At 34.7% G+C, this 13,233-nt stretch overlaps 1 protein-coding gene across 4 annotated transcripts in view; it reads left to right on the top strand.

Annotated features, from left to right (window-relative positions):
• The window catches only part of LOC138704391 (uncharacterized), a 73,133-nt gene extending 61,752 nt beyond the window's left edge, over positions 1-11,381 (top strand). For all 4 annotated transcript variants that reach the window (XM_069832219.1, XM_069832223.1, XM_069832221.1 and 1 more), the window contains exons 24-26: positions 1,134-1,339; positions 2,251-2,398; positions 5,499-11,381. In XM_069832219.1, coding sequence (XP_069688320.1) covers positions 1,134-1,339; positions 2,251-2,398; positions 5,499-5,693 — 549 coding nt within the window. In that variant the 3' untranslated portion in view covers positions 5,694-11,381. The remainder of the gene's footprint in view (positions 1-1,133; positions 1,340-2,250; positions 2,399-5,498) is intronic.
• The last annotated feature ends 1,852 nt before the right edge of the window (positions 11,382-13,233 follow it).

Genomic DNA, 13,233 nt, shown 5'->3' with positions numbered 1-13,233 from the left:
GATCGATCAATCAATCAATCAATCAGTCAACCAGGCAGTCAATAAATCAGTCATTCAATCTGTCAATTAACCAATCAGTCAATCAATAAATCAATCAGCCAGCCAATCAATCAATCAATCCATCAATCATAAATAAGTTATAAGTTATTTTTATTAACTTATTATTATTATTATTATTATTATTATTATTATTATTATTATTATTATTAATTTTGTTCACCACCCTATATTAACTGCTCTGTGGACCCCCAGGGGGCCGTGACTTCCCGGTTGAGTATCACTGCAATGAATTACTGTATTGTAAAATTGTAATTCTGTACTATAATTTTGAAATCTGGTGTCTTAAAAGAGCTAAAATTAACAAAACGGGTATTCAGTGGTCAGGGAAAGGAATGGTCCTTAAATGGAAGTAAAAGTACTTTTGTTTTTATGAGTTCTTACATTAGTCTCTAAACACACACCTTCATCTCAAACAGCAGAAATAACTAAAATGCTCTCTCAATTAATATCACTCAATAAAAGAATTGTATTCCAATGGATACCATCCCATTGTGGAATCCTGGGAAACGAGAATGCGGATGCTTTAGCAAAGAAGGGCAGCACTGCTACTTACAGACCTGTTACTAAATCTACGTATTACTCTGTGAAGAGATTTATTAAATCTACATACTTAGACTTCAACAAACACAATTTGATAACACAATCTCAAGGGAAAAAATGGAACTCTCTGCATCAAAATCCACAGTTAATTCCCGATTTACCACGAAAATCGTCTGTAGCTGCATTTAGATTGGCAACAGGCCATGATTGTTTGGCCAAACACCTGCATAGAATTGGAATATATCAGTCCCCTAACTGCCCATTGTGCAACTCAAACCAAGAAATGGATTCGGAACACCTCAAAATCTGTGCTTCAGTGGCTGGCCATGACAATATCTTTGAAAAATATTGGAGTGCAAGAGGTCAAATGACTTTGTTGTCAATCGCCTGGCATTAGAAAACAACAACAACAACAACAACAACACATTAGTTCTAAGAAAACTGTGCCTCTAAGAGGGCTATTCTCCTAATGGGAGTTGTCTTGTAGAGAGGTTTCACGTATTTCTAGTCGAGCTGCATGTGACTGCTTGCAGTTCTCTGACCTGAGGCCCGCCTCCTCATATGTGGTCAGCGTGTCTGCCAAGACGGTGACCATGGGCCCGAGCATGAATGTCACGGTCCACACGCTGCCGCCCACCCCGGCGCTGCACCAGGCACCGGTCATCGTGGTGCCCGTCAAAGCCAACGAGACCTTTCCTGTCCTTGTGCACCCAGCCATGTCGTATCAGGGACTGGTCAGGTAAGTCTGGGCACCTGGCACAGCGTAGGATTCAGGATCAGGATTTAAGCTACAATTGGGAGGGGAAGGAAAAGAATAGGCAGGGGGGGAAACTGACAGGAGATTCACAGCATTTCCGAAATTGTGTCAAATGTTTATGCTCTGTGTTGGCTGTTACTATGATATTTAGATTATAAGAACTGGTTCTTATTTATGAGGATTGTGAACATAATTGAGAGTGAAATAAATTATAATTTGTGTTGTACTATTAGTGATAATCCCACGCAAATGTTTCTCAGCCAAAGAACGAACTCATTAACGATAAATTGAACTAATAGAATCAAATTACACTGGTAGTTAAAAGTATTTGGCTCAAAATTAATAAATGTTTTATTTATATCACCCCTGCTTCTATGTATCAGCAATCAAACAATTACATGAGACTTACAGTCTCAACATGCAACAGTAATTAATTATTATATGTATAAATGTTTACAATGAAATTATAGATAAAAAATGAAAAAAAAAAAAAAGAGTTCAAAAGAAAGTGTTGTAATAATATCAAATGTTCAGTTGTTTTTATTCCAAAGAACCTTTTATTCCTATCATCTCTGCTTCGATTCTATTGTTTTTCTGGATCTTATAACCTCAGATATTCAGTTGTTTTTATTTCAAGAAACCTTTTATTCTTATCATTTCTAGTTTGATTCCATTGTTTTCTGGATCTTATAGCCTCAAACGTTCAGTTGTTTTTATTTCATGGAGCCTTTTATTCCTATCATCTCTGCTTTGATTCGACTGTTTTTCGGGATCTTAAATTATTATAACCTCGAATGTTCAGTTGTTCAGAATTACATTTGTTTGCATTGGGTTATTTTGCTTCGTGTATAATAGATGTGCTTTCTACATGTGAATTGTTGTGTTGGTTGCAGCGGCTACCTGCTACTAATTCTGCCACGGTCGCAGTTCAGCGATGGTTACATGGACGCCCCCAACTCCACAATATGGGACAGCCTGCTGGAGCAAGAGTTGAACCAGCTGGTGGATGGGAAGTTCTATGTAGTGGCAGAATTCGAACAGGTACCCACACTCTAATCCATGCCAAGGATGCGAAATCTTACGGAACTTGGGCAGAATTCCTTTTTGTAATTTGTAATTTATTTATTTATTCTGGTGTAGTTAAGGCCATCAGGCCTTCTTTTCCACACCACCAGAAATACAAATACAGTAATAGAAATAAAAAAAAATCACACTGTAAACAAAGTAAAGCACACAAAAATATACACAGATTACAAACACAGATACTTTGAGTGATTAAGTACCATAATAAAATTAATTATATCCTTGTTAATTAACAAACATAAACGAGAAACTAACAATTTTAATGTAGAGTAAAAAAACACAAATCAGCACATATAGCAATACTTAAAAACTATGGAATAAGACAAAATTTTTCAGTTTAATTTTTTCCCGTTCACTATTCCTTCCAGTGCAACCTTCAGTAGGCAGTTTCTTCTCAGCCAATTTATTTTTCTCTTCCTGATCAGTTTCAGCGTTACTCTTTTTTCATCCACTCCTTCTAGCTCAGCTTCATTTCTAATTCTGTCTGTCCATTTCACATGCTCCATCCTTCTCCATATCCACATTTCAAATGCTTCTATTCGCTTCTCTTCATTTCGTCGTAATGTCCATGTTTCTGCACCATACAGTGCCACACTCCACACAAAGCACTCCACTAGTCTCTTCCTCAGTTCTTTTTCCATATGTCCGCAGAAGATGCTCCTTTTTCTATTAAAAGCTTCCTTTGCCATTGCTATCCTCCTTTTGACTTCTGGCAGCAGCTCATGTTACTGCTTATAGTACACCCCAAGTATTTGAAGCTGTCCACTTGCTCTACTGCCTCATTTCGAATTCGCAAATTTACCTTCTTTATTTTTCTTCCGATAACCATAGTCTTCATCTTGTCTGCATTTATCTTCATCCCATACTGCTCACAGCTGTGAAAAGTATCATCTCGTGTTCTGCTTTATTTCTTTTATTTTGTTTTATAATATATTTATTTATAGCATTAATGTTAGATTATTTTATTACATGACGTGTAATGATCAATATTTTGAGTTGTGTTATTTTTATTATTGCATGTTATTTTTATATTAGCTGATATTTTAGTGTTTTAAATTTTATGTTTCACTTATGTTACTAAGTTTTATTATTTCAAGTGCTATGACAGTAGTTACAACAATAATAATAATAATAATAATAATAATAATAATAATAATAATAATAATAAATTTTATTATACATTATTTATAATATCTTACCTTTTATTTGCGATATTGTACAGTTTCATGTATACTTTTTCATATTATTTATTTACTAGCTGTACCCGTGCGCTCCGCTGCACCCGTTAGAAATAAATATAAAGTAATTACATAATTAAAATAGGACGTTTGATCCAGGGAACATTCGTGTTTGATAGAAGGATAAATCGTTTAATATGTTACTTAATTTAAATTGTATTTAAAATATTAAAATGCGATCATTTTGATCCAGAGAGCACTCATTTGGTGCAATGAAAATTCCTTTAACATGTTTCTTAATTGTTATTACCAATTATTTTTGGAAAAGCGAAAATTAACAGAAAAATTTTGGCTACAGATTTATTATTATGTTTATATTATATTATATTATGAAAAAGTGTGTTGATAACGGATGTACTCGAATTAGAAAATTTTTAATTTGTTGTGGGAGCTCTTGAATCTCAGGAGGAACAACTTTTACAACAGCGCAACATAATCTGCTTGGCTCATTACCCAATTTTTTTGCATTGCATTTATTGCATATGTATTTTATGTATTTTAACACGATTTAATTGAGCAGAGTTAAAATTTGAATTATAAAATAATGGATTGCTAAGCTAACGTACTATTACTGCATACTAAATCAATACACTCTCGTTGTTCGTTAATTCTCTGAGATAAAAATGAATATGTTCATAAACATTATTATAAGAAATACAGGAAATGAATATACAGAATAACCTACCAAGTTTTCTGTGCATAAGAAGCTATTTTAATCTTACCTGTCCTCAATTCACTCACAAGTTACTGTAATAACATTATAGCATTATGTCTATCCAGAGAAACTACACTTTCCAATGGTGAAATAATAATTAATTATACAAATCGGTTAATTTAGCTTCCGATATTACTTCATACAAACACAAAAACATTGTAGGCTATGTTTCATAGCTTTCGATTGTTGTGGCCAAGGCCCCTTATAGACGAAGTCATTTGTTTTTTATTTCAATACACCGCCTTAGATGGCAGTTATTTTAATTTTAAAACTCATTTATCTCATTAAATATCAGTCCTATCAAAATTTTTCAGAGAATAAAACTTATCAGAAATCATTTTTAAAGAAACTTTTGTTATGTAACATATTTCACAAAAATCAATAATAAGCGAGATATTTTGATTTATTTAATTGAGGCCCCCTTATAACCCCCCTTTTACATAATGTATTTTGAATGCCATATAGCCTATAATCTAAGTTACAACAAACTTAATTTATATTCCAATTTTCATCGAAATCGGTTCAGCCATTATCGCGTGAAAAGGTAACAGACAGACATACTAACAAAAATTTCAAAAAAGCGATTTTCGGTTTCAGGGTGGTTAATTATATATGTTAGGACCAATTATTTTTGGAAAATCGAAAATTACCAGAAAAATTTCGGCTACAGATTTATTATTAGTATAGATTTTATTATTACATTAGTTATATTTATATTATTTATATAAAGTTTTATTCCTTGTAATGTTTTAAATTTTTACTTACATTATTCTGTAATATTTATTTATGTTTTATTGCTTGTACTTATTTTATATTATCCCTAATTTATGTTTCTTATTCATGTCATTTTATATTTGATTTTCTCAAATTTGTTGTTCACTTTATTCTATATTACACTTATTTCTAATATATATATATATATATATGTAATATTATATTATATAGTAATTTTTGTTTATATAGTAATGTGCGTTTTATTGTTTATAATGGAGTGAGTGTATTTATATTATTTCAAATGTTATCTGTTTATGTATTTTCATTTATGTTAACTATTGTTGAAAATAAGTTTTCTCTATTTTTCACTTTCATCCCGTCTATTGCACAGTATGAACTGGAGAACGATGGCAGAGTGATGATTGGCAGTGGAAAGGAAGGAAGCACGTCTGGCTCTTGGGGTGAACTGTGGGATCCCCCGCTCGTAAGTGGAGACACCTACAGACTTGGATTGGTACTTATGCTGGAATACCAGGACAGCCGAAGACTTGGATACATCGAGAGTGACGACTTCGTAGTTTCGTGACCTGTGCAACAGCCATGAGCTGTAATGTGACAGTATACAGATCTTTTATTATATCTCTGCCTCTGTGCAACGTCATAGTTTGCGGTGAGGGGAACGAGAGATAGCAAAAGATTGTAACACTTTTAATACTCTGTTACCCACGACAAAAACAAGCCACCTGAAATGTAACAGTCGCTCACTGGCAGAGATATGATGCATCGTCTGTGCAAATAGACTAGAAACATGGCGTAGCCACAGTACTTCCAAATCTGCCGCTAGATTTCTCCATACATCCCTGATACTTACGTTGCTCTTACATATAAGTAACATGGGGTCATTCAGAACATTCTGAAAGCATTAAATTTATTTGTTCCCCAGAACAGTCACAGCTTTCTGCTTTCCATAGGAATTATAGAAATATTTTTTAAATAGCAATCCATATTTTTTAATCTCTTCTATTGACGCTCTCTGCCCCAAATTGTGACAGTAACTGTATTATCGCCGCGCTCTCATGGTTAACATTCGGCAGGTCTTTGAAATTTAATTGCATTATTGTTTTCAATTTCTTATGTCGCCGCTCCAATCACTCGCCTCAATTTCAGTATTGCAACCAATAAGCTGCTTCCATTATTAAATGACACCTACTCGTCTAATCCACGTGGACTAAAACCGAGGTTGCAATGTCTTGTGCTGAGGACGAACATTAAGGTATGTGATTAAAAATTGTTATTAAAGAGTTATTATTAAGAGTTAAGAATTTCAACGTACTCATATATGAAATAATAATAATAATAATAATAATAATAATAATAATAATAATAATAATAGTAATAATAATAATAATAATAATAATAGCCATTTAACAATATAACAAACTATAGTCGCGACATCGTTATTTCCGGCATGACCCCTCCTCTTTGCTTACGTCTTAGGAAGTGAAGTCCCTATAAAGTCTAGGTAGGTAGTATCGTTCGCCATTTTTGTTCTTTGGTTCCCAAGCTACCACACGAGGAATCTATTTGCCACACCGTTAAACATTATCATGTCGTAGCTCCTATGATAATAAATCAAACGCACTGTAATTCAGCAAATAATTAAGCGGGAAATAACGTCTTCGTGTGCTTTCTGTGAACGCCAACGAAAGAGCCAAAATGGCGGGCGATTATATTAATATTTATCGAGCCTTAGGAAATGAATAAGTCTTCATAAGCGAATCACAAGACACACACGTTTTGATGTAGCCGACTTGCAACGCGATTGGCTGCCGGAAATTAGAGCGACGGGACTATAGTGCTTATTCTTATCAAGGAAGTAGACATGACATCGTGACTCTTAGAGTGAAACCTACAGAGCAACAATCGGTCGGCAAAATTATGTTTTAAAAGCACACCGCACGTTATTGTATGATGCCAACATGTTAAGCATGAGGCTGCAGCGATATTAGTAGCACTGAATATTGATTAATTCCTGAATTATATGACTACCAAAATTTTTAAATGGTTATTGCTTTCAGTGATGCCTTCAATAATCAATATTTTTGTAAATTTATTTTCACCTCTAACAATACATAATTGAGAACCATTACGTATATTCATTGTTAGAAATTTTAACAGTAAAAATTCTAGGATGTGTTCTGTTCAAAGACTTGACTCGAAAATACCTAAAGAAACAGTCCTACAGCTTACTTCTTTCAAAATACAAAGATACGAAAGAATACACCAAGTGGTGATGTCAATTTCGGTCATCATGACGTATTACTTCAGATTCACAATTGAATCTCTGTTACACCTTCTGTCGTGTTGGCGTGCCTGGGGAAACCCAGGAAGGAAAAATAAAGAGGATCGTATGGTTCAAGGTTTTTGGTTGCCTCTAACAATAGTACTTATAACACAAGCCATCATAAACATAACAATTTAATGAACCACAAACAAGTAGAGAGAAAGAGGCTACAAATATTATACAAATTAAGAACTGTGAAAACATAAGAATACCCCCAAGCAGGAAGTGGGGATAATAAAAGAAATTTTAAATACTGAACTCTGATAACGGCGTAAATTGCCGAGAGAGAGAGAGAGGACTAATAACTAACATGGAATGAGAAGTGAAAATATGGTACTATACACTGCGAGTGATCAAACCCCCCCCACATAAAGTACAGTTCTCCATGGCACACGGGCTCCGAGAAAGCCCATAAAGTTCAACACTCCAACCTTTAGCTGATTGCCGGTGCAGGTCCGTGTAGAATACCTCGTCTCCGACTCAGAACTATCACCATTAATATCACGATAGACTCAAAGAAACTTCACTGCAGTAGCGGCCGGTGATCAAAATCCTCGGTGAGGCCAGATGCAACTAGTTTAAGTGCCTCCGATAGGAAATGTTTGTTTATGATATTAATTATTAGTGTTATTATATTATTAATATCATTATTACTGTATTATTATTATTATTATTATTATTATTATTATTATTATTATTACTATTATTAGTCTATTCTTATTACTATCAATGAAAAATAATAATTTCACTCACCAAATAAGCTGTTATGCTCTGAGTTTCAGTGATTGTTTCAGTGTGATGAAGCATCCCATATTATGTCTTGAAATTCTCCTTTCTTTCTTTTCTTTTTATTTTTTTCCTTTGACAGCAACAAATAAGGCCAACAGAGAAGTTTATTTTGCACCACATTACCACATAACCATTTATGTTGCCCATACCAGGATGCAATAGAAACTCGCGTTTTAAGATTATCTGTCAGAAAAATTGTCAGCGATGTCGTAGGTATCTCGGTAGTCTCTCTCTTTATTTAAAACTTCCTTTCTTTTAGTATTATTTCTTCTCGAAAAAGGACACTCTAACAATGAATTAATTGCACCAGCATTATTTCTCTCATTTGTTTCTGTTTATATTTTCCCGAAATACATAACAACATTGGCCCAGATTCACTACTGTACTATGAAGTACAATAGTAGAACACCCTTGCTTAGGTCATAAACTGAGACATAAGGGGAGAGAATCTCGAGTGGGTTTCTGCCTGCCAAAGAGCTGGAATTTTGTTATTTATGGCCTAGTTAGGAAGACAAGTCACCACTGCTATTCCCACCCCACTCTACCCTTGAGGCCGGCCCATGGATGGGAGGAGTGAAACCTGACCAGGCCAGCCGAATTGTTCCTCAGCTACAACGTTTTAAGTGTAAACTCAAAGCCCGCGAAAGGACATGAAATGCATTAAGCCAAACCCAGCACGAACGATTCTGGCCTCAGGAACAAATTTTACTGCAAAACAGGTCTATATACATCAAAGTTTTCAAATGCTTCTACAGCGATATATGCTTCATTCAAATAACTAATACATTATATAAAAACACAAAATTTGATTTCAGTTAAGCCAAGTGACTGAGGCCCGGCCTCACTTGCCTCAGTCAATCAGCCGCCACTGCTTCACTGTCATCTAAAAGGTGTCGACGATCCCACGCTGTGTAGAATATGATAATTAATAGAGCTGGCCAATGCTCTGTTAGAGATGAAGCAGACCACCACCGGGTCTATGTAACTGCAATATGGAAACGATGTTCTATCAGTGATGCGTCTCACGCATAACCAGATTCGTTCCTTTTCAACCAGGCGGGTCGACTCAAAAACCGTCGTTGGCGAAGTACAAACAACCGACGAATCCTCCCGTGTAGGTTGGAGACTCGACGTCCTCTCTCTGACTCACTTCGAACCAGAGTCCCGTCTCTCGAGGCCGCTGCTAGCTCCTCCAGCAGACAGCTGCCCCACTCCCTTGTTCCTCCAATCAGAGGAGGCGAAAATGGGGGTGTGTTCACAACAAAAAAAAGGAACAATGTTGCCAACACTATCACATAAAAATCCCCCGCAGCATAAACTACACCACACTTCAAATAAAGCAAACAGTGATTCTTGACACGCTGTTTGTTTCGACATGATTGATTCAGAATTTGAAACGGAATACATCTTAGAAGTTTACGAAAACTTTGTGAAAATTTATGTAGATAAAATGATTCGTAGAATTCTTTGTAGATAAGATGGGCATTGGGAAACAAAAATAAAAAGGCAACAGGAAGACGTACAAATCAGGTGAATTCATATAGAAACTATTTTAGAGTGATCAAGTCATTAACAGTTGAAGAAGACGGGAATAAAGCAATGTAATATTTTTGAGATTATAATTATAAAAGGGTGCAATTTCTCTTGTTTGGTTTAACGTAACTTATGTATCCTTCCCGAGACTGTTTGTCATTTCCTCTGCACAAACCACAACAATGCAGCAACAGTCCTAGCAATCTAGTTTAAGTCAATTCAAGGAGCGTGAGAAAAGGAAAGAAGACTAGTTGTGGGAAGAAAGTAATTCATGAGTCGAGATATGGAGTCTGGAGAGGAAGTGATAGTAATAAGGGTGGGAAGGAAAGAAGTGATTTAAAAGACTCTAATGCAGTGTTTGCTGGTGATATTTTTTGGGGATTTTGAAGATTTTAGGAGCATGATGGTAAAAAAATTGGGGGAATTAAATTAAATATTAAGTGAGCCATGGTGCATAACGAAAATTAGCGAAAAATATGGTGAGGGAGAGGAGAGTGGGAGTATAAGGGTAAGTACACGTTGGAGCAACGATAAACGATAAAAGAAACGATCTAGCGACACTTTGGTATTATCAAAGAATCAAGTGTTCATATCAGAGCAACTAGGACGCGGGAAGCGAACATTTTGATTTATCAGTAGAAGATATTCTATGCATCCACTTAATGAGAGAAGATTATAGGAAATATCAGCTGCTAAGTTCAAGGTTAATATAACTTAAATACGTACAAAATTAAACCCGTTTCTCATCCCAAAGATAGTATAAATTCGTTGTGTTGTGATTGGTTCTTGTGATCACATAACATATGACAAATAAATACACAACTGATCAATTTGCTAATATCTACAATAATTAATTTAATATGCCGAAATAATAATAAATCGATTAATATTCGGATATATTGATAACCACCGGTAATTATACAGATTAATATTATCTTAATCAGAGATCATATAAACGACAAGAGCGAAGACAATGGAACTTTTCTTTTTCGTCGCTTTTATCGTTACTCCAATATGCACACCTCAATGACAATGCATGCTTCAATTCTCTCTGATATAGCATCGCTGCTTCTTTTATCGTTTATCGTCGCTCCAATGTGTCCGTACCCTAAGGAAGACAAGCGAGTGAAGAAAGTGCTAGCTACGAAGAAAGGGGAGGAGTAGTCAGTGAAAGAGGTAAAGATCAGTGATGATAAAGACTGTATTTTTCGAGTTAATAAGTGGCCAATATTAATGAACTAGTGAAAGATCAAGAAAAGATTATATGGAAAGATTAATATAAAGACATCAGAGTAACGAAGATGTGAATAGTAGATGGTGCACACAGTGGACTGAATAACGAATTGGCTGTAGAAGTGAAAACAGTAAGGTATATGTGAATAAATAATGACTAGCGAAACAAGGTAGGATAAGTATTAAATAGACGATGGACTGAGCAGCAAGAGAAGATAGCTAGTAGGATTAGGCTAGTTTTAATAAAGTGTGCTGGAGAGAAGTGTTATTTATAACAGTTGTTAATGGTGGCACCGTATATGTGAAAATGTGAGGTCCACCATTCCATGTAAAAAATACTATGACGAAAAATATAATATGTTAATAAATTGCTAATAGCACTAACATTTAACTTTACCACCACATCAAAACGTTTTATTCGAACTCTGGTTTCAGACGTGAAACAAGTCAAATGTTTTACGAAAATATACAATGATGAAAGATTTATTAGAAAATCATCTGCCTTCTGCTGAAGGTGACCACAGGGAACCAGAAAAAAAGAACTAGAATTTTACAAATTTGAAGCCTGGACTGTTAATAAATACAAGACATATAAATTAATTTGACAATAATAAACATTTAAATATTACCTTATTCAAAAGAATGTTAATCCAATTTAGAAACATAAACAATTCATTACGTGATGAATATGTAATCAATCAATCTTCTTAATGTATCCAGCTGTTTGCTGACAACACAAAGTCTACTATAGTCCACTGTAGTCTTTTCAGTTGTTGTTTTTCATGAGAAATGAGGGGTATTTTGATCAGTGTTCATTATAGATGCCTGTTGCTAGTAGCCAAAGTTGGGGTGTAGTCAATATATACTGCAGGGCTGTGTCTTCTGCAACTGGTACTGATGATTTTAATTTACTTTTTTGTGGTTTATGGATGGACAGTATAGAAGAATGTGTTCCAGATCTTCATCATGATTATTACATCATGGACAAGTAGGAATATCAGAAAGGTGAAATCGGTGTAGGAGAATGTGATCTGTTCTGGCTCTTGTTAAAAATGTTTGAACATGTCTGAGCAAGTTTTTGTACATTTCCAGGTTATTTGGTTTCTTTTGAATGGACTGTAAAATTTTTCCTTTGTCAGAAGAGAGCCAATTGTTGATCCATAGGTTTGTAAAATGAGAATTTACTGAAGCAAAAGCACTGGATAGAGATATCACTTGAAGAGGTGTTGGTTGCAAATATGTTGCCTGTTTTGCAATATTATCCACTTTCTTGTTTCCAGGTATACCACAATGACTAGGTATCCATTGAAATGTTATTTCCTTTTGGAGTTTTTTTAGTTTACTTAGTTGTTTCTGGATTGGAATAATTCTATGTGCATATAGGTTTGGTACATATTTAATTATATTAAATATACCCCCCTTGGAGTCGGTAAGTATGCAAATAGATTTTTCAGAAATTTGAGTAACACACTGAAGAGCAGCATCAATAGCTAGCAATTCAGTGTCAAGACTGGAGGAGGATGAACATGGTATGAAGTAACTTTCTTGATATTTTGGAATATAATACCCTGCTGCTGATGTCCCATTATTAGGATTTAGAGATCCATCTGTATAAATTTGAAGGTAATCTTTATATGTGCTGCAGAGTAGTTCCATGGCATCTAACTTAAGAATGTATGAAGGATCATTTTTGGAATGATTTCCTGTAATTTGTATGCTATCTTCTGGAATTACCCATTTCCATGGAGGAATTTCGTTCACAACTGGAGTTTTAGCATTGAGTGTGTCTGTGATATAGACTGGTATTTCTTATTTGTTTATTTTGTAGAAATTACACAGGATATCATCTGACAGTTTGAAGAACATCTGATATCTGGATGAGGCTTGCAGTTTTAAATGTATTTTTAGATTTTTTTGTAATACATAGTGTCTGATTGGTTGAATATTACATTCAATTTCTAGAGCAACAGTTGATGTGGTTTTTGGTACTCTAGGCATAATCTTAGGGCTGAATTCTGAAGAACAGAAATTTTTTGTAGATGAGTTGCTGATGCTCCTCCTATTTCACATCCATAGGTCAATTTTGATCGTATATAAGCATTATAAAAGAGACGCATTGTCGTGATATCTGATCCCTATTCCTTATTAGCTATGATCTTCAAGAGATTTAATCATAGTAGAGACTGCGAAGCAACAAAAAATTAATACATCTTGATTACACAACTTT

Source organism: Periplaneta americana, chromosome 8, assembly GCF_040183065.1.
Source record: "Periplaneta americana isolate PAMFEO1 chromosome 8, P.americana_PAMFEO1_priV1, whole genome shotgun sequence".
Taxonomy (NCBI): Eukaryota; Metazoa; Arthropoda; class Insecta; order Blattodea; family Blattidae; genus Periplaneta; species Periplaneta americana.
The sequence above is the reverse complement of the archived record's forward strand: the minus strand, read 5'-3'. Positions and strand labels throughout refer to the sequence as shown.